General features: G+C 58.8%; 1 protein-coding gene across 1 annotated transcript in view; it reads right to left on the bottom strand.

Annotated features, from left to right (window-relative positions):
* Positions 1–20953, bottom strand: part of Btbd11 (BTB domain containing 11) — a 178936-nt gene that overhangs the window by 41920 nt on the left and 116063 nt on the right. The window contains exons 3-5 of the mRNA XM_023717356.1: positions 14361–14565; positions 5878–5971; positions 3752–3897 (exon numbers count right to left, since the gene is read on the bottom strand). Of these exons, the coding sequence (XP_023573124.1) occupies positions 3752–3897; positions 5878–5971; positions 14361–14565 (445 nt within the window). The remainder of the gene's footprint in view (positions 1–3751; positions 3898–5877; positions 5972–14360; positions 14566–20953) is intronic.

The following is a 20953-nucleotide window of genomic DNA, read 5'->3' as shown; positions in this document are numbered from 1 at the left end:
AGCCCCTGCCTCGGGACCCCGCAGGCCGGCGACAGCCTCCCCAGGCAGCCCGACCCCGCGGGGGACCCAGGAGCAGACTCCACGTCATCTGGGGGCCTGGGTCTCTTCATCCCTGCTCCGGGGACACCCGAGTGACTATCTCTCCGGGAGACTGTGTGGAGGGAGATGATGCGTCACTTGGAGCACAGGGGTGCAGAGAGATGTGGGCTCCCGGCTCGGTCGGTGCCCAATCCCAGGTGTCCGGGTGTCCCTCCCACCTGGCTGGGCACCCAGGCCAAGCCTGATGACTGCAGCAAGCTAGGCTCGGGATCTTGGTTACCCCACGCTGTGGTGCCTTAGGTTCCCCTGGGGTCCTGGCGCTGGAGCTTTTTGCAGGCAGAGAGTACAGTGCTGCCTGAGCTAGCTTGAAAATTTGGAGGCTCCCATTCCAGCCCTGGGAAAGCTGCCCTGGATTGATTAACGATTAGGGCACAGGGGAGACACTCCGGGGACACCCAACCCACCCTGGGTTCTTGGAAGGAAAGCAAAGGCAGTTTTACAGGGTACACAGCTGATTTCCTGGTTGGAAGACAACAGTATTGGTCACAAATACTGTGAAATTCACATTACTTTGTTAAGCGAAATTCTGTATCCCTTGCAATTTTTTGTATTTTAATTTTAATTGTACTCTCCTTAAAAAATAAAGGACACTAAGAAAAGGCACCTCAGAGTTACCTGGGGGCTCCCTACAGTGCAGAGCCCAGCCCAACCCCTGATCCTGACAGTTCTATGTCCAGGACGCCCATGTCTAGGGCAGGAGACAGACTGGGGCCTAACATGCAGTTCTGGGCCACTCCAGCAGCGCAGCGTGTGCAGAGTCCAAGCCCACAACTTGAATCAAGACCCTGCCCGTGACTCTGACAGGGGGCCCGGGACCACACTTTGAGAAACGCCCAGAGCTGGGTCCCAGGGCACCTGGGAGATGGGGAACCGCAGATGCACTCGGGCCCCCCATCGGTAAGCGGCAATCCCACCTTTGTATTCTTCTCTGTCAAGCTCATCCCACATCTCAACCATGTGCCACGGGCCCACCTCTGAGCTAGGTGTGGGTGCAGCACCCACTGCATAGACGGGGCCCACGCTCACTGAGGGTAAGGAGCGGAGCAGGGCGCGGAGAGCTGGTGTCCAGCCCGGGCTGTGGGACCACACGGCTGTGCACTGCTGCCTCGAAGACATGGTTGTTCTCTGTTCCAGTTTTCCAACATGCACCGGTACCCCAGGGGACCATCTGGGCAGGCTCCGTGGGGCTGTGTGGTATGCCTGGCCCTGTACACACTGCAAGCTGTACTGCAGATCCTGGGCTCTCTAAGTGCCTTTCTCAGTGCCACCACCAGCCCCAGGGCGCCGTCCGCACACAAACCCCAGAGGGGCAAGGGCCTGGGGTGCCAGGCCATGCTGCTCCTGCCGCTGCCCTGGACAGGCCTGGCAGGGGTGGGCACTCCATAGATACCTGCTCACCAAATGGACTCAGACACCAGTTTTGTCCCAAGCTAATGTGATCAGGCTCCCGGGCTCGGTGACCTCCTTGTCCCTGGGCCATCACCTGAACTGAATCACGCATTCAATAAACACATGCCAGCTGGAAATGGAATTGGATCACACCGTCTCAGGTGAAGCAGGATTTATTTTGGCCACTGTGTCTCTGTCACCCTCGGAACTAGCCCCAGTGGCCAGGACTCCCCTGGTTGTCCTCAGAGGCTCCTTCTCCTCTTTCCTGGCCCAGAGGTCTGAAGCACAGCCCCTGCTCCAGGGCCTGGCGGCTGTGCCACCAAGGAACTGCTGCCTTGATGGCCCAGGCCTGAGGGCAGCAGCAAGGACTGATAAATATCAATTAGCTGGCCAAGACCTCGTGGAACCTCCTGAGGACTCGGGGACCAGGACTGCTGGTCCCCTCCCCTCAATCCAGGAGTCCAGCTTGCCCACGATTTTCTCTGTGCCTCTTTTCTTCTTTCAAGTCTCCCTGTCATCACTCTGACCTCAGTAGTTTATAAGCTCATGAATTCTTTGCTAGCCACTCACTAAGTCTTCTCGTCTTGCTCAGAGCAGGAAAGTAGCATCATTTGTGATTTTTCTTCGGAGGAGTTGGAAATGGGAAAGAATTCTAGGCCTTGAGTCAAGAAGAAGGTGTAGAATGCTCAGAAAAAAACATAGATAACCTTTCCCTTATATGTATTTCAAAAGAACATGGTTTCTCTGGTGCCTGCTGGGATCTGAAGTTGTTCGCATGCATATAACCCAGAAGCAGCCAAGCAGCTCACGGTTTGGCCAGGTTTGCAATGGCCCCGATCTCACACCAAGCGCTGGCTCAGCAGGACTTGGGACGGGGCCCCTGGAACTCTGCATTCTGAGAATCCTGGAACAAGCCGGGCTTGTTAACTCTGACCAAGTGTCTTCCTCGGCAAAGTGGGTTTGGATCAGCGGGTCTCTTTCAGGGCTTCCAAGCCAGTTCTGTAAATGGACGGCTAGCAGACACATCAGACTTTTCAGCCATACTACAGCTGAAGTACTGGGCTACGCCATATAGAAGGCAGCTACAGCCCACACCTAAATGATCAAGCAGGGCTGTGTGCCAATGCAGCTTTCCTGACAAATCAGCTGGTTGGTTAGAGTTGGTCAACATTTGCTTGATTCTGACCGAATCTAATGTTCTTTGAGTCTATTGGACTAGCCATGTGCCTGGGGGCTTGCAAAGGGTCTAAGGTGTGGTCCAGGGAAGACAGGAAGAGAGATTCTGGGGAGATTAGAAGTCAGGATCCTCTCACAAAACAGGTTAGGGTGCCTCCCCAGAATTCCTGTTAGAAATCCCCAAAGCAACAGCTCATGGTCTGTGAACAAAGGGCTCTGCTGCCGCGAGGGGAATTAGGACCTGGAGCGCGTGCTTCTGCCCTCCCACCACTTTCTCCCCCTCTGCAGGACGCAGCCCACTGCGCCATCTTAGAAGCAGAGAGCCATCCGCCCTGCACCCGCCCTGCGGCCTTCCAGCCTCAGGACCCTCGCTGTAAGGCACTCAGGCTGAGGCGCTGTATCACAGCAGCAAGAACAGATGGGACACGGCACGGCACGGAACCACGTACTTCAACGGCCGTGCCTGTGCTCTGAGTGGAAAAATGGGGGGCATAACGGAGTTTGCTGAAGAGGGTGAGGCTGGCTGAATACAGGCCCCAAAGGCGTCCCGGCCTGCTCCCTGGACCTGCTTCCGAGCGGGCAAGACTTCTGTTGCACACACGATGGCTGTAAGAATCTTGAAGAGATGACCCCATGTTAGACAGGGGGCCCCAGATCCTACCCCAGGGATGGGGCCAGGAGGAAGCAGGAAGGCCCCTGAAAAAAGAGGATGTGTGGCCTCAGAGGGCATGAAGAAGGTGGGGCCAAGGGCTCCGCGGCCTCTGGAGCTGGCCAGGCAGGAGATGGACCCACCCCAGTGCCTGCCAAAGGAAGCAGCCCTGCAGCACCTGCACTTCATCCCGGAAGCCTGAGTTCAGATTCTTGGTGTCTAGAACTGTAAACAACTGTTGTTGTTTTACAGGTGTGTTCTGACATTTGATAGCAAGTGCGTGGAACGAGCTTTCTGACTGTAGGGTGGGCTGGGATGCCTCCATCTCTGGGAGATGGAGGAGGCTGTGGGCACTGAGCATGCAGTGGGTGTGGCTGTCATTCCTGCCGTCACCATTTTGTCCCAACGTCCCTCTCTACTGGCTGGAGGTGGCCTGACCTGCCTTTGTCCAGATGGGAGCAAAGCTCCATGAACGGCGCAGCCTCTCCATCACCCACACGGCCCCCACTGCCGCCCTCATTGGTTTTGTCTCTCAGGCTGGAGAAGAGTGAGGTGTCTGACTGTGGTTCAGGGAGCTCATTGTTCTGGGGACGGGGAGGGAAGGAAAAGCCACCGAACTGATGGCGACAACATATGCTGGTTTCTGTAGCAATACTTGTGGTACCCACTGCATCTGTGGGCATCAGCACAGGAGGATGGCCGGGTAAGAGGTGGCCGGGCCGGTTGCCATGGCGATGGCCCTACTGTGTGAGGCCTGTCCTCCCTGGGAGAGGAAGGTGCCGCTCTTCAAGGTGAATGCCCAGAAAGCTCCCGGGACTGTGTTGAAATGCTGATTCTACTTAGGGATTCAGGAGCAGGGCTGTCTCACTGAGACGCCTCCTCCCCTGCTTCTCTCCTCAGCCCTTGCACAAGCTGCTGGCGTGAGACGGCCACTGCAGGGACTGGCATGTGACAGAGGAAGTGCCCCAGGTGGACCACCTGTGACTGGCCGCATCTGCGTCCTGGCCTCTGGGTCTTGTCTGTGTCTGCTTAGCTCCAGCACACCCTGCTCAAGACACCAGCCGCTGGGGACACCGCTTCACCATCGCTGTGCATCTTCCTCCACCCAGGAAAGTCCCACCTGCCTTTCAAGATACTGACCAAATGTCACCTCCTCTAGGCAGCATCCCCAAGATGCCCCCAGCCCTGTTGGCCATGTGTCCCCGCCTCTGCGGCGTCCTGCAGGTGGCGCTGTGCGCAGCGCTGTTTAGATGGGGGTAGAAGCTGGTCTTTGCCACTGTCCCAGACACATGGCTGGAAGTCGGAACCCAAGTGACTGCGCAGGAACTGTTCACGTTTGTGCCCTCTGACCTGCACACAGACACTTGTCACCATCCCACCGGTCATTTCAGGCAAAGGCCGGTCCGTTGCTTCCTCTCCCCATGGCTCGGGAAGGGTCACTGCACCCGGCTCCCTTCCTCTCCTTGCAGGGAAGGCCTGAAGTTTGGTGGATGAACTCTGGGCACAGGGCTGGACACTGGTATGATGGCTGGAGGGTTTCCCACTCTTCTTGGGGGATAGCCATGGGGACTAGCATGAAGGTGACGTAAAGCGATGAAGACAGCAAACAGCACACGTGTGTGGTTGCTCATTTCACTTGTACACACTCAGGAGCTCATGAGAAGCAACCTTGGCTCAAAAACTAGGTTCCAAGCCAGCCCTAGATGCCTTTGAGGGTTCCCCAAAGGCCTCGGGCTCTGGAAAGATGGGGCAAACCAGACGTGGCAGGCTGGGCCAGGCTTTCCCCTGGAGGGTCAGGTCCTCCTGCACCCAAGCCGCCCCTGACACAGCGCTGGCCATGAGATCATAGCCAGGAAGCTTCTGGGCCAGGCAACCTCACATGGGCCTGAGGTCGTTCATGGCTCTTGTATCTGCGGCAATAAGGGCAGACAGGCTACCACCTCAAGAATCCCCTGAACTAACTTTCTTGAAATTCTTGCCAGCTGAACTCCTCTGCATGCCTCAAAGCCTCAGCAGGAGCAGGCCTTGCCCACCTTGGACTTCTCCTCCTGCTGCTGTCCTCTCTTGCAGGGAACTGGCCTCCTTGGTCCTCTTGCACACCCGGGTCCTGCCCTGGGCCTTTGCACTCACTGCCCCTCTGCCTGGCAAGGCCTGGCCTCAGATGTCCTCCTGGATGGCCACCTTCCTTTCTCTATCTCTGCTCAGATGCTGGCTCCCTCAAGAAGCCGTCCCTGACTGCACCACCTGAATCAGCCGCTCCTTTATGCCTGGTCCGTCACAATCCACCTCCTTGGGTGGAAGGGAGGTCGTGGAGGGCAGGCAGGTCTGCTGGGCTGCGCAGAGGCTCTGAGCTCTCCGAACGGTGGGGTAACACAAGCACAGCTCGGCAGCAGTTCTGCTCCTGGTGACTGTCCTCAGCCAGCTCCAGGCCAAGTACAGAAAGCTCCACACAGGCTCGGAGGCTGCTGGCAAGGGGATGATGGGGTCTACAAGAGGCTGCGGCCAGGGCAGCCCAGAGAGGGAGGGAGACACTTCAAGAACACAGTGCAGGCAGCAGAGGTCACTGCGGAGAGGCAGGTGACATGGGGGAGTCCCTGTAATGGGCTCCTGGTATGGCGAGTGCTGCTGCTCCCGAGGACTATCTCCTCGGGGAAGGGCCTTAGAGCCTGGTCCTCATGTCCAGCCTAGCAGGATTAGCGGCGCCCCAGCAGACTTTCCAGGGCAGCGCCAACTGCAAGAAGCGTCCTTGTCCTCCATGGCCCCTGTGTGCCCATCTGAACGAGTTTTGTCCACTGGCTTGAGGCACATAGCGGCCAGCAGGACGGCAGGCAGGAGAGAACAGGCAGAAGCTGGGGCGCGGCGCCAAGAACACGCTCCAGGACCGAGGCAGGACCTGTGGGAGGACAGCGGGACAGCGGGTGGTGGACGCGGAAGCACCTGCTTCTTGCCTTTCCCACCCCCGGCTGCCCAAGCTGGGCTGCCTCGGAGGGTGGATGCTGGGGAAGGCAGCCATAGAAGGGTGTGCCAGCCGGGCCGCGTGAACTGGGCACTGAGAAGATGCGCGCTTCTTGCTGCTAGCACCCTGGTTACCTTCCTGGCTGGCCTGGACCGGCCAGCGAGTCCTGCCTGATGCCTCACGCACCTGGGACAGTGCAGCAGGGCTTCTCATCCACGGCAGAAGCACATGGCAGATCACAAAGGGAGAATCGACTCAGGAAAAGCCAAACACCAGATAATCCTTCCGGACCCTCGGAGCCTTCTTGCTATGGACCTGGCCAAGAGTAAGGTTGATGCTGCTCTGACAGTGGTGATGGGGGCGCCTCTTGGAGTCCCCGGGGCGGCCCCAGCTCCACATGCCACTCCTGCCATCCTGGCATGATGCTGGGTGACTCTCAGGGCCTTCCTGGACTCGGTCTCTCCTCCCCCAGCGTCACAGGGACCCAGGGACCAGGGCGCCTGGTTCATTCACTTCAGAAGGCGGCTCCGGGCTGGGAGGCCTGGCGCCGTGGCAGAGGTCAGTGCCCTGTGCCTTCACCCCTCCACCCCGAACATGCCACACTCAGGGCATGTCACACCACCTCAGGTGGGCTAGGAAGAGCAGCATCTTGCAAACTGGAAGCAGCACAAACAACCAGCAGCCCGGGAACCTTTAGGTAACTGCAGTGCATGAAAGGGTGGAGTATTGTGCAGTCATTAAAAACGACGAGTTGGGGGTGCGCAGCTGGGCTGGAGATGCTAGTGGTACATTATTAAGTGAAATAAAACAGAACTATAAAGTGATCTACATGCCGTACAGTGAATTTAAAAGCTTTCCCTATCTATTAGAGAAGGCAAGAAAATGTACTAAACGCTCATTTTGGCTACCTCTTGGTAAGCAGAATGGTGGTCAATTTTAATTTGCCTTTCTCTTTTTTGTTTTCTATATTTTCCAGAATTAGAAAAGGAACACACACACACACACACACACACACACACACACACACATTTCCAGGAAACAGAGACCACAGCAATATGAAATCTGAATTTGTAACACCTCATGTTCTAGTTGCGGAGATACCCAGAGAAAAATGGAAGGAGGGAGGAGGACGCAGAATCCCTAAAACCCATGGACACTGGCCGGCTACAGCTCTCCCGCTGCGCTGGAGGGGATGGGGGGTGGGGCTAGCGAGTCCCGATTCTCACTCGGGTTATTTTTCTATCTTCCTCCTGAGTGTTAATTCGTTCTGGGTGTCAAAGCAGAAGCCTGGCAGAGGGGGCTACTGGCTGCAGGCCACAGAGGGCACCCATGCCGAGGACCCCAGGTGGGGAAGGGCCAGGGGTGCTTGTTCTTGGGCTCCTGGGAACCTCTTGAGGGCTCCCTCATCACTCCCTGTCTGGGCACTCTCCGGGTGCCAGCCCTGAAGAGTAGCTGGGGACAGTGTGAGGTGCTGGTATGCAGTCTCTGCCTGGGAGAGCTCACAGCCATCAGTGAAAACATGGGGAGCAGGCGTAGACCACAGGGCCAGGCTCCGGCACCCAGCCCAGCCTGTGACTCAACTCCGTGGCCTGGAAGCCCTGGGCCCTGACCTCACCCTGCATGTGTGGGGAGGCAGCAGAGGACAGGAGGAGGATGCCTGTGGGGCTTCCGAGGGGCCCTCGCAGAAGGCTGCATAGCTGTCCCAGGGTCTGCCCTGGCCCAACCTCCAGCCCCTTCTCGGTGACACTGCAGGCCCGTCCTCCGGCAGGCTCCTGACACCCGAGGCCCAGCACCTGCAGCTAGTGGGTGGGGAGGCTCAAGGCAGCGTTGCAGCATTGGGTCAGATCACACCTGCACGTGGCCAGCCCACTCAGCTGACCGGCGACCCCAGCAAAGTAAGATTTAAAAGGTGGGCTCTGTAGGTGTGTGCTCTGGGAAGCTGAGGCAGGAGGACTGAAAGTTAGATGAGGTCTGGGGTTAGTTCTGGGGCTTTACTGTACCATGCAGAGACTCCAGTTAATAATTATGCATTATATACTTCAAAACTGCCAAAAGAGAGGATTTTAGGTTTTCTTACCACAAAAAATGGCAACTATTTGAGATCACGGCCATACTAATTACTAGGAACAGACCCATGTAACATGCCCTCAGATGTGTTCAGTTATCATCTGTCCATTAAAGCAGAGGCCAGAGCAGAGTCCCTGTTACCCACGCGGCCCCTCGGGAGGCCAGCCGTTTCTCACTGGTTTTCGCTGCTACCTATCAGAGGTGCTGGCTTGATTACTGTCACATGTTGAGGCCTCAGGCAAGGAAAAAGCTAGAAAGAAAAAGGTAGAATGGACGCGGACCTAAGCATGGAAGCTCCTGGGCGGGAGGGGTCCTGTGGCCAGCGTGGCCAGCGGCCTCCCTGTCCACAGCCGTGGCCTGGGGCTGGAGGGGTACCCTGGATGCAGCTTCCAGGCTCTGCACCCCAGCTCTGCCCTGCCTGGATATGGAGCCCTTTCCAGGCCTGAGGTTCATGTCAGCAGGACAGGGACTGGGACAGGGACAGGGACAATAAACAGGACAGGGCCGCCAACAGATTCTGGAGACCCCTGGAACGAGTGTGTGGCCAGGACATACAGCAAGAAGGCTGTGCTGGGAGAGACTCAGGCAGGGCGACCGAGGGGACCATGGTATAGGTCCCTGGGGTGCCGCTTCTGGCCTCTGCGAGGTCCCCTTGCTCCTACGAGGGCCCTTCCTGCCTGGGACGGCTGCTGTGGCCCCAGAAGTTTCTGCAGTGGCAGAACTGGCTGTCCCCACACTGCCCCACAGTGTTGCTCTGAAGCGTGTAATAAGAGCTGGGGACTGGGGTCCTCTATGTGCCTCTGAGTGACGGCCCAGGCCCAGGAAGGTCTAGTTTCGGGTCTCTGGTCCAAACGTAAGATTTCCTCTCCTTTCCCTCACGATGCGGGGAGGTGGCCTTGCACAGGAGCCGCTGGAGGCTGCCAGCAAGCTAGCACCTGGGGTGGAGACCTGTACACTGGGACGGTGCTGTCCTCAGGTGCCACCCTGCTTAGCCCTGGGCTGGGACGAGGCTGACCAGCCCTGCACCCTATGGGCTGAGAACAGCACCAAGCAGGGCCAGCTCCAGGTGACCACTGACAGCACCTGCCATCCTTTCCTGTCCCCAACATGGAAGAGGACGAGGCCACCTTGGCAGGAGGACGGTGATCATTACATGGGACGCTCCGAGCTGGCCCAGGGTGGCTCCAAGCCTGAGTACCTGGGTCTCTTGCCTGCAGACCACAGAGGACTGAGATGGGGACAGTCTGGTGGCAGCTGCTTTGGTTTTGGTTCTTTGAGGCAGCCTCACTGTGTAGTTTAGTCCAGACTTGAACTCATGTGGCCTTGTCCCAGCCTCCCGAGTCCTGGGGCTCTAGTTCTGTCCTGTCCTGTCCTGTCCTGTCCTGTCCTGTCCTGTCCTGTCCTGTCCTGTCCTGTTGGGCCCAGCTTTAGCTTCCCAGCTGGGAAATGGGAGGAGGCAGGGCTGCCAAAGCCAGAGAAGTGCTGAGAGGACCGGCTCGGGTCACACGTCTCCTGCAGGGCAGGGCTCGGGTCACAGGCACCAGCCTCAGGGAGAGGCTGCTCTGGACCAGGGTGGACGGCAGCCAGGTGACGGCACACCCAGCGGTCAGACCTGCGCAGTTCAGTTCTACGGCGGAGTGGTCGCTGAGCGCTTACTGTGCAGCCCACTGCTCCCGGGCACCACTGGCGCTGCCTCAGATGGCAGGCGGGGATCCCAGGGAAGCAGCTGCTGGGCAGATCCCGAGGGCGAGCCCGACCCTGCTCCACGGGGAGTGTGTTCTGAGGAGGGGCCTGGAACGCTGCCTCGTGAGCCCTCTGCGAGTGTGCCGATCCTGGCCCTGCCTCTGGCCCTCCTGCCCTCCTGCCCCTTAGTCTGTGCAGGAAGCACTGAGCTTTGACTTTAAATTCCTTCTCCAGTGACAGAGCTGTTGAAAATTACACCTTTGAGGGTGCTCTGGAAAGCAGAGCCTCAAAGCTGGGGGTGGGGGAGGTCTGGTCCCTGCAACTGGACACGACCCCAACCCTTCTGCACCAGTGTAGAAGCCGAGATCGGAGGATGCACCTCACAGAGGCCCGCGCCCGTGCTCGCGTACACGGCCTAGGTATGAGTCTTCAGGTGCTTGTGTCCTTCACACCTTATTTAATCAGTGTATTCATCTCCTGCTCTGTAGGCAGGCCTGGGATTGGGGAGAGTATCTAATGGATTCAAGATGCCACCCCTCCTCAGGGCCCTCGGCGGGGGACAGCAGGACAGCTCAGGACCCGGAGCCCCAGGCCGGGGCTTGCTCCAGGGGTTCACACTGCAGTGTCCACCTTGGGCTCTGTGGCCACGTGAGCTCCTCACCTCTGGGTTGGTTTGAGTCACTGGAAAAAAGCTTGTGAATTATCATTCATCACCTCCTGTCCTGTAAACACAGCCCTACGACATCTGGGTGCTCGGTTAATTTAAATATTCAACTCTAGTTCCGGTTTTTGGAAATGAGGGTTACGACCCCCGTGATAGCCCGCGACTGTTCTGTGGTCAGGCCCAAATCGTACTTTCCAGGCTGCGGACTTTGAAGTCCCCGTGACAGCGAATCCACTGCCACAGCAAAAACAGCTGAGAGGAATTGGTACACAAAGGGTCAGGCTGCGTGCTGCTGCCCACTAACCTGGGAAAGTGGGTGAGAGCCCAGGGCATCCCTGCTCATCTCTGCACCCTGCCACAGGCTGTCACCGGCACCTGGAACTGTGGGGACGAAGACAACTCGTACCCTGGGCAGCTGCAGCAAGCCATGCCTCACACAAGCTGGTCATACTTTCAGACTTCGTTTTGCAGCTGGTTATATTGGGTGGGCGCCCCCCCCCCCCTGCTAAACAGACCAACCTGGCAGTGACAAGGACAAGCAGCTTCCCAGGCTGCCTGCAGCCCTGGAGTCCCGCATTGGAGGATTCTGGTACAGGCTGCCCCCCGGCAGACTCCTCCTGCCCCTGGCCCCCCTCCAAGGACAGGCGTGTGTGTCACTGAAGCATGTGGCTCTCAGGGTAGCGGTGACAGAAGTTTTCCAAGAGTGTCTGACTACAGCAGCGGTGGTGTGCACCCCAAATCTGTGCCAGTCTGGGGCTGGAGCAGCCCTGGGGTGTGGGCGGAGCACTGTGGCCAGGAAGCCTGGTCCTGGCTTAAATCGTACCAAAGCCAGGCTCCACATTTACTCTCTCAGGTCTGCCCCGGGACAGGCAGCCCTGCAGGACAGCAGCAGAAGCTGCTTTAACAGGAGTCTTTGAAACAGTCTCCCCAACACCTGGAGCTGCTATTTGTGATTTTCAGTGGTTCCCAGGCGGGATAGAGACAGGAAGAGCTGCCCCACAGGGCCCGGCTTGGTAGCCTGGTTCATGGAGCAGGGTTCGGAGGACACGTCCTGTTCCTGTGTCCCCAGGGGCATTCCCAGGGGACAAGGACAGAGCAGGACAGGACCCTCACCCTGGGCCTTTTGCAGAGCCCTGGCTGCTCTGTGGCGGATGTCACGGCTCAACCTCACTTGTTCCCTGGTTGCCACACCTGTCACCAATGAAGAGCGACAGGACCAGGATCCTGGGGGAGCATGGGTGTCCACCCGGGAGGGGACTAGGTGCCGTTCACCTCTGGTCCTGCTCTGCTTGCTGGACAGACCCAGGCTCTTCAAGGCTGATTCTTCCATGGCTCAGACTGCTTTGTTCCGCACCACCAGCTCCTCTGACAGCGGGTGACAGGCGATCAGTGGCATGGTCACGTCATGGGTGACAGCACGCCTACGAGCTCATCCTGCATGGCCCCATCGGTTGAGGCCGTCTCTGTAGGGTGAGTTCTGGGATCTTGGTGTGGCGGGGGCAGATGCAGGGTCTCTTCGGTCTCTGTCTTTCCTGGTAGGAGCTGCCCAGAGCCCCCTCCTGGGCACCACTGCTCCCGATGGCAACCACACTGGTTTCCCCACTTGGGGCAGAAAGTGATGGGATATCCCCGCAGCCAGTGACACCCCGGAACCACTGACATTTCCAGGAGTGATCATGTGGGGGAGGGGACGGTGCTCCCAGCTCTGGTGACCTCCCCATCCTCATGAAGGTCATTTCGCGTCTGGGAAATAGCTTCATCCTAAATCCTACAAAACTTCTCTCAGTGATTATTGCTGTTTTTAGACAGTGTCTCACTATGGAGACAAGGCTGCCCCTGAAGTCACGATGTAGCCCAGGCTGGCCTCAAACTTGCAGCGACCCTCCTGCCTCAGTTTCCAGAGTGCTGGCTGGGATTACAGAAGTGCATGCCACCACACTCTGCTCTGGGTATTTTCTTTAGGATCAAAATGTTTTCAGCACCTGATGAGTTTTAGAAGCTCAAGAAATAGCAGACAACAAACCACGGTTGCAACTTGCTGCTAGGAGCCCAGCTGAGAGCCATGCTCAAGTCCCCTGAGGCCCTGAGTCCGGCCCAGTGGCTCTGCACAGGCCCGAGGGGAGCAGAGCAGCCTGACAGCCATCTGCTCAGTCACAGACCCAGGCTCGGAGGAGTGGGAAGGAGGAGGCCGGGCGCTCCCTATGCTCCTCAAAGCCCAGCGCATCCCTCAGGCCGGGAGCCCTCATGGGTGGCTGGGAATTTCCAGCTGCTTCAAGCTGGGACCAGATGCAGAACTAGATGAGGAAGGGAAAGGGGTTTGTGTGCATGATCGCAGGCGGGGGGCCCTCCTTACAAGCCCTCTGTCCCAGCAGTGCTGGCCCCATGACCCCAGGAGGACAGTACCTGAGAGGACACTGGGCTGTCACGCAGGGAGACAGGAGCAGAGGCTGCACTGCAGCCACAGAAAGGGTGGAGAGGTAGAGGGAACCAAGGTGACACCTGAGCAGGATGTGTGGGCACAGGGAGCCCTGCTTTCTGAGGAGGGTGCTGGTTTAGGGACTGGGAGAAGGAGGTCTGGTTTAGTTTGGGGTGGCTTAGCCTGAGTGCCAGGACAGTGAGGCTCTGACCTTGCACTGGGGGGCTGCGGCCCACAGGCTCACGGGTCCTGGTGCCCAGGGCACAGTGCACACTGGTTGCCTGCGGAAGTTCCAATCACTGTGCGTGGGAGGAACAGATGCCGCAAGGATACTGCCAGCCTGGGTATGAGAGGGGATGGGACAGGCGGGCAGGGCAGTGGCTGGGGAGGCTCGGTGGTACCTGGCGTTGCCTAGGACTGGGAAGACTAGAGGGAGGCTGGCCAGTCGGAGGGCTGAGGGTCCCGTGGGGCACAGGTCCAGGGGCTTTTGCCTTCTCTCCGTGTGAGTCATGCACTTTGCACAAGGCGCTTCCTGCTCAGCCTAGACTTGTGAACTTGAGACCGACTGAGGCTCTGCCACTAACTTGGGGCTCTTAGAAGACAAGACGCGCCCCACCTCATCCCCGGGCAGGTGCGCCACCCACGGCCCTGCGTGTAGAGTCCAGAGTCTCCACTTTGCAAGCATCCCAGGCAGGTTCTGCCCATCCCAGTGGAAGCAGAGCAGCCCGGGCCTCAGAACTGGGAATGGCGGAACGGGGGAGGTCTTCCAAGCCCAGCTGAGGCTGCCACTGCTTGGGCAACTGTGCTTCCCAGCACCTCTAGGAAGAGTTTCACCCTGTAGTGCAGATGGAGAAGCTGAGGCACGGACAGGTCACGGCACTTGTGCAGGGACCCTAGGCCTTCATGAGAGGACTGGGCTGATGGCCAGCTCTCCTGCCTGCTCTCTGCAGCAACCGGAGGTCACTCACACAGTGGCCATGTGGACGCTGTGGAGGGGGAACCAGTGAGCCTGGGGCTGAAGGACTGGCATGGAGACCCTTGTGCAGCTGCCTCTCCTGAAGGCTGGTAGCCCCTAAGGATGGGACATACCCTGCCCAAGGACATGGTGCCCCCCGGCTGCCATCTGTGCAAGGAAGTTGCAGGGTTCTGCAGGTCCCCGCTCCTCCGATCCCAACCTGGAGCAGCCTCTGCAGACCCACTGACCCGGACAACCCTGCACCGCCTGGGGGCCCCGGGCAGAGGCTGTGGGCCGGGCACTTACCTCTCCACCTGCAGGCTGACCTTGGATGGCTCCACGTTGGGGTTCTCCCACTCCATCTGTGGGCAGTGCATGAAGTAGCAGAGTGTGTACAGCGCCTCGGGCTCCCAGTAGAGCGCGCCCTGCCGGTGGTGCAGGGGTGTGCCGTTGCCGTGCTGCTTGGCATGCAGCGGCTGCAGGTGGTGCATGGCGCGGGACACCAGGTCACCTGTGGGCAGAGGGAGACATCAGGTGCTGCGGAGGACGCTGCCCCGGAGCCGTGCTGGATGATCTCCAAGAAGACCAAGGTTATCGTCATTCGCGGGGCAGGGGAGAGCTTGTGGCCACTTGTGGTGTGCTCCCCTGGCCTCTGGACCTGTCCTCCTGCCTGTGTCTCTGCCTCTGCTGCCATGGGTGGGCTGGCCTGCTTCCCTGCAGCACAGGACGGCTACTCCCGCTTGCTGTGCCTTGAACGTCTCCCCTATCGGGACACTCCATCCCGGGCCACCTTGTCCCTACACGGTGGTCACAGGCTCTTTCCTCTCGAAGGCACATGGGGTGCCACCTGAGAAGGTCCTATGCCCCACTGGCCTCCCACACCGTGGCAAAGTCTGGTGTGTGGCTTGCTACCCACAGGCACACTCTGGGGAGGCAGCTGGACGGGCCATGCAACAGAGGAGGAGGCAGAGGCTCAGTGACGACTCTAGGTCACCCCGCATGAGCCGCAGAGCCGCCCCGGGCCAGGCTCTGGGGCAGCCCACTCAGGAGGTCTGGGCTTCTTCCCACTCCTCAGAGTACTGGCAGAGCTCAGGGCGCGTGCTGCGTGCAGATGGCCCCCAACGCCTACGTGGCCACGGTGGGGGCCAAAAGGGGTGGCCGGATCTAGAGTGTGTGGCGCTGCGATCCAGGGTGTGTGGTTACTAGATCCATCTGCTGATCGGGTTGGCCCAGTTCTGCTAGGAATAAGGCTGCCCACCCTGGGTGCGAGTGCTGCCTGCCCAAGGGCTGGTAGCCTGGCTAAAGTATAAGGGACAGAAAGAGGCTCGCCCGCCTTTGTCCCTGTTGCTTGCTGTCTGCTGCCTGCTCTGCCATGGACTGTCCCCGCCCCCGCCACCATACCTGGGTGCCAGCTGACTATGAACTGCAACATCCGCAGCCCTGAATGCCCCAGCTTGTCCCATGGAGGACCATCTCATGGGCAGGCCCTGGCTTTTCTTATTTAAGATGCTGTTTCCCACATTTGGGTCGTGTGTACACCCCCTTGGGAAGCTCAGCCACAGCACGGCATTGCCGTCATTACTACCTGACTCTCAGTGGGCTCATTTTATTGTATTTAAATGCCTCTATCTACCATGGAAAACTCTATCACCACCACAAGTGGAGGATGAGTGTCACTTGCCACAGACAGAAAGTCACTGTTAAAGTAAATCTGATAGACAGCCTGGCCTGCCATGAACGACGTCAGATGTGTTTCCGCCGGGCAGGTGGGCCTTATGCATCCCTGAACAGACAGCAACTGCACTCTGTTCACTCCATCCCTGACCATTGTGCACAGCACACTCGGGGGCCTGGCCTGAGACATCGCCGACGGCGCGCTGTGCGCGTCCACTTGGCCGGGCCATGGAGCCCGTGGCTGGGTAGGAAACTGGTGTGGATGCTGCTGGGGGTGTTTTTAGAGGGGATCAATCTGGAAGTCAGTGGCTGTGGAGTCAGCGCCCCCTTCCATCGTGTGGGGGCCTCCTGCTGTCACTGGAGTGTCCCTGGAGGGCTTCAGAGAAAGGTCGTGAGGAGGAGGAAGGCGCTCTGTCTCCAGGCTTCAGTGGCAGCTCTTGCTAGACCGTGCGGCCTGCTGCGGTCTGGCGGAGTGCGGCCGGTGTCACCATCACTCGCTCCCCCTCCCCCATTCTTCACTGTCCTGATGAGCCACCCAGTGGGACATGTCACAGGAAGTGTGAGCCCAGGCACACGAAGCAAGAGCACAGAGCCCCTTCTGCACTGGCTCCAAGGTGCTTGGCAAGAGACCGCCCCCCCTGTCCACCTCGGCCCACCCTCGGAGGAGCTGGCGTGCAGATGAGGGGCTTGGAGCTCTTCTCCCGAGAATAGACGCAGCTTTAAGGTCCTCCTCTAGACAGGTTCTCAGCGGCACGCCTGACTCGAGTTGGTAAAGAAAGGCCCTCCCGGGCCTCCTGAGCCCCGGCATCATGAGGCCAGCCAGCCTGGAGTGGGTCCTGGCCTGACACCTGGGCCACCTTGCAGGAGCTGTGCACCCCCTGCAGAGTGTGATGGCCCATCGCACGCACCACTGTGACGACTAGGGGTCCCGGGAGCTGGGACGTCGGCAGTGGGCACCTGTGTCCTCTCGCCCCTCCACCTCCGACTGAGGACCTAGCAACAGGGTGCCATCGGGAAGCAGAGCGGCAGCTCTCTAGGGATGGAGCTCTTCTTGGGCTCTCTGGGCAGACTCCGTTCTGACACGTCAAGCTTCCAGGCTTGTCACAGCAGTACAGGGCAAGAGGATGCAGTGATGAAGATCTGGAAGGGTGCTGCCCACTGGACCCCGAGGCTGAGCCTGGCCCACTCATGAAGCTTGACTGTGAGGCTTCGCCTTATTCAGGGTTTGCAGCTGGGCTGATTTCGCCTCCCAGGGAAATCAGCTGGTGACATTGGGAGACAGTTCTGGCTGACACACCCAGGAGGCTACTATAGTGTCCAGGGCAGAGCTTAGGGATACTGCTAAGCCCCCACAGTGCCCAGGGCAAAGACTCTAGCCCCAGAAGCCCATAGAGCTGCAGCTGAGAAGCCCTGCTGTACGGAGAAGACAGCTGAGGTCAAGGGTGAGCAGTTGGCAGCTGAGGTCCAGCGTCAGCTCTCTCGGAAGTCTGCGTCTCCGCCCGCAGAGACCCAGTCCCTCTCCGAGGCTACATGCAGCCAGCGGGCCAAAGCTGCTTGGAGCCATCCAGCACGGTGCTGTGAAGCTGTTAACAAAAGCTCCAACCCCACGGTGCCGAGTCCGCTTCTGAGAGCTGGTTCCTGCCTCAGAATTCAAAATGCAGCACCATCTCCAAGCCCAAGGATTTACACCCAAGCCTTACTGACAGAATCCAAAACTTGACAAACAAAAATAAGAAGGCTGGGTTAAAGGAACTAATACCTGTACACAAGCAAGAAATAAACCCATGCAGGCATTAAGATGTGTATGCAGAACTGTAGCACTGTGGAAAAGAAGCTCGGAAGCCTCAGGCTGGACGGGTCAGCGGGAAGAGGTGGAATTCAAAACTGCATACGGCGTGGCCAGGATTATGGTATTAAAAGCTATGCATAAAGTAAAGACCAAAGAAGGACAAAAAAGTGTCGACCAAGGATTTCTCTGCCCACAGGATTAGGGGTGACATTCTGGCCCAGCTTTCCTGTAGTTTCTGAACTTTGAGTTCTGGTACCTGACCTGCTATTTGTAAGTTGAGAACAGTGTGCTTGCCTGGTGGCTCTTACTTCCTGGCCCCTTCTTTCTTGGATCAAGCTGGAGTACACTGACCTCCTCTCTGCCCCCCATTAAATAGCTCAAAACAAGCAAAATCAAGCCAGGTGTGGTGGCACACACCTGCAACCCCAGCACTCTGGGAGGCTGAGGCAGGAGGACTGTAGACTCGAGCCCAGCCCAGGCAATTCGGCAATTTAGTGGGACCCTGCTTCAAATGAAAGATACAGAGGGCTGGGAAGGCAGCCCAGTGTGCAGGCCTTAGGTTCAATCCCAGGGCTGAGCTCTAAAAGGGCCAGGAGGAAGCAGAAGGGAGAGGCCCCACATTTGGGGCTCCCCACACCTCACTCCCCGGCCCCAGGAAGCTGCTGTGTGGAAGCCTTTGGTCAGAGGGACGACAGCTCCTGCTCCTGGAGGCGCCCTGCAGCTCAGCCTGCTGTTTTCCACCTGGAGATTCTCTTGCCTGAAGCTGTGCAAAGACGAGGGACTGCTCAGCTGTGTAGGCTTCCCCTACCAGACTGAGCCCCCTCTCCCCCGTCGCTGCAACTCTGCTACTGGGTCTGAGGCCTTCTTAACGGGGCGCACGAGCCTTCAGAGGAGAGCGGGTGCTCGCTGCACTGCCCAGAGGCGGCTAGCCTGAGGTGGGGACCGCGCCTCTGGTCCCACACTGCCCGGGTCAGAGTCACCAGATGATGGCAGTGTGGTCACCGCATCCCTGAGCCTCTCTGCAAGCACTGAAGACAGGACAGAGTGAATTTGTCCTAAACTTGGCTTCCTCTTGTGGGAACAGGGCCACTGACAGAACCGACTGCCCCTCACTGAACTAGGACAGGCGTGCAGAGCATGGGACAAGATCAGGACTACCACGTGGCTCAATTGGTAACCAGCATGGCTGTCACTGCAGGTTCCACTTGGTCTCCCCCCAACCCCACCACCACCACCACCACCACCACGACCACCACCACCACGCCCGTGGCTCGGCACACTCCCTGCCTTCCATGCTGCCACTTCCTCGTGCATCCAAGGCCCAGCCATGAGTCCACTTGTCATGAGCTTTGCAGGGCGTGGGCAGCTGGACTTGGGCTCCTGCAGCCCTGGCGGCCCAGGCAATGGACAGCTGTGCTGAGCCACCGCCAGGAGGCCCCCTGCATCTGTGTGCGGCAGCTACAATTTATTCACTTAATATCTTTCTTTAAATTGGCTCATTTGTACCATAAATACATTTATTTAAAGAGGCAACTTCCTGTCAGGGCCACACACAGAAAACCAATCTTTTTCTAATACTCATAAAATATGCATAGCAATTAGAGTGACAAATTGCACTGGCGTCATAAGATCCTCTCCCAGCCACCCCAGGGGCGCTGTTCCACCCTGCCAGGCGCAGGCGCCCTGCAGCCCGGAAGCCACAGCTCCTGCGGGACACGCATGGTCGCTGGACAAAGGCCTCCTCACCTGCGCCTCCTCCCTTAGCCCCCCTTGACCTCTGCCCAGCTGGGTGTCAGCCGCCTGCCTTCCTGTAAGAAGTCCTCAGCCTCAAACTGCGCTTGGAAGGTGTGGCTTTCTCTTCACAGATGGAAAGCTGCATAACAGTGCGTGGGTCACGGAGGAAGTCACCAAAACGCTCCCAGCTTCACAGGCTTCTCCCTAACAAGTACAGGTCCAGTGGGGAGCGGTGTGAGGTTGGGTGCTTTTCCAAGCAGTGAGTGATGGGTGCAGTGCTCAGAATATAAGGCGGGTGTGGACACAGCGGAGCAACGGACAGAGGCAGCAGGAGGTGAGCCTGTCACCCGTGGCCCATACGACCCAGGCAAGCCTGGGCTCCTCCCAGGCCTCAGTTTTCCTGATGCGGCGTCAGGAACTACGCATTCTCAGCACCTGATGTGCAGGAAGGTTCCAGAATGGGAGGGGAGTGCGGGAGGAGGCCAGTTCCTCCAGGAAGCAGAGATGGGAAGAACTCGGTCCCACTGTCCCCTCCAGCGTGTCCCCGGTGACGAGCCCCCCTCGCCAGGCGCCACCTCCTGACACCTACCCCTGTGACAGCACTGGCCCTGGGTCTCCAACACAGGGGCCTCCTGGCTGTTCCCAGCCCAAATAGAGCCTGGACGGTGGACAGGTGAGGCTTGTGTCCTCGGCAGTTCTGGGGCTGGGCCCCTGTTGGGGACCTGCTGACCATGTCACCTTTCCCGCTCAGCTTGGAGGAGATACCCGAGGTACCTAGAGCCTCCAGCACCTCCAGATCTTGCTGCAGCTGGGCTCTTGGCTCTGTGTGGAAGTGCTGCAGGTAGCCCGGGAAGACGTGGCTCCATGGAAGAGGGCAAGCAAGGCTCAGCTCCAGCCCCATCCTCACAGGCGTGGCTGACATGAGCAGGGTGTCCACCTCCTGCTGCCTCACCCCAGCCTAAGGCGGGGATAGCAACATGGCAAAAGCCATCGCCCCAAGGATCCATCCCAGCACTGCCAGGGCCCTGTCCATGTCGGAGGAGTGAAAGAGGGCTCCGCTCTGAGCCTGGCCTGGCCCTGGTCCAAGCAGACAGGGCAGTGGGCATGAACTGGCCCCCCTTGCGGAGCACTGTCTGCAGATGAGGGGCGGCTCTCTCAGACCCAGCAGATCAACACCTCAGAGCAGGACAGGCCACTCCGGAGTCAGATGCGAGTGATCTCTTCCCCTTCAGTCTGAAGGCGGCTTCTTCAGGGGCCTCGGGGGCGATGGTGAGGGACTGAGGGCCACGGGTGACACCCACTGCTGATAGCACCTGCTCGTGGGCTGGCATTCAGGGAGCACACAGCTGGCCCAGGGCACAACCGCCCAAAACTGGTGCATGCAGCAGGCTGCCGCGCTGCCGAGCTCAGTGCAGCGTGCAGCTGGTCAGCGAGCCCGCTCTGAAGAGAGCTCAGGACTGTGGTCCCGAGCACAGTGTGGGAGATCTGCTGCCAGGGGGGCTTGTCCCAGCAGAGGCCACTCAGCCATCCAGCCCTGCAGCCAGGCTCTGCCCTTCCAGGGTTGGCCTGAGAGTGAACAGAGTCCCCAGGGAGAGACAGTTCTTGTAGCCTTGATGTCCTCCCTCCCAAATGACATTGCCAGAGGGTGGCACACTGGCAAGGCCACCAGTCAGTCCAAAATATTTGGATAATGTGTGTGTGT

Source organism: Octodon degus, unplaced genomic scaffold, assembly GCF_000260255.1.
Source record: "Octodon degus isolate 3935 unplaced genomic scaffold, OctDeg1.0 scaffold00004, whole genome shotgun sequence".
NCBI classification, from domain to species: domain Eukaryota; kingdom Metazoa; phylum Chordata; class Mammalia; order Rodentia; family Octodontidae; genus Octodon; species Octodon degus.
Note: the sequence above shows the minus strand (reverse complement) of the source record. Positions and strands in the feature narration are given on the sequence as shown.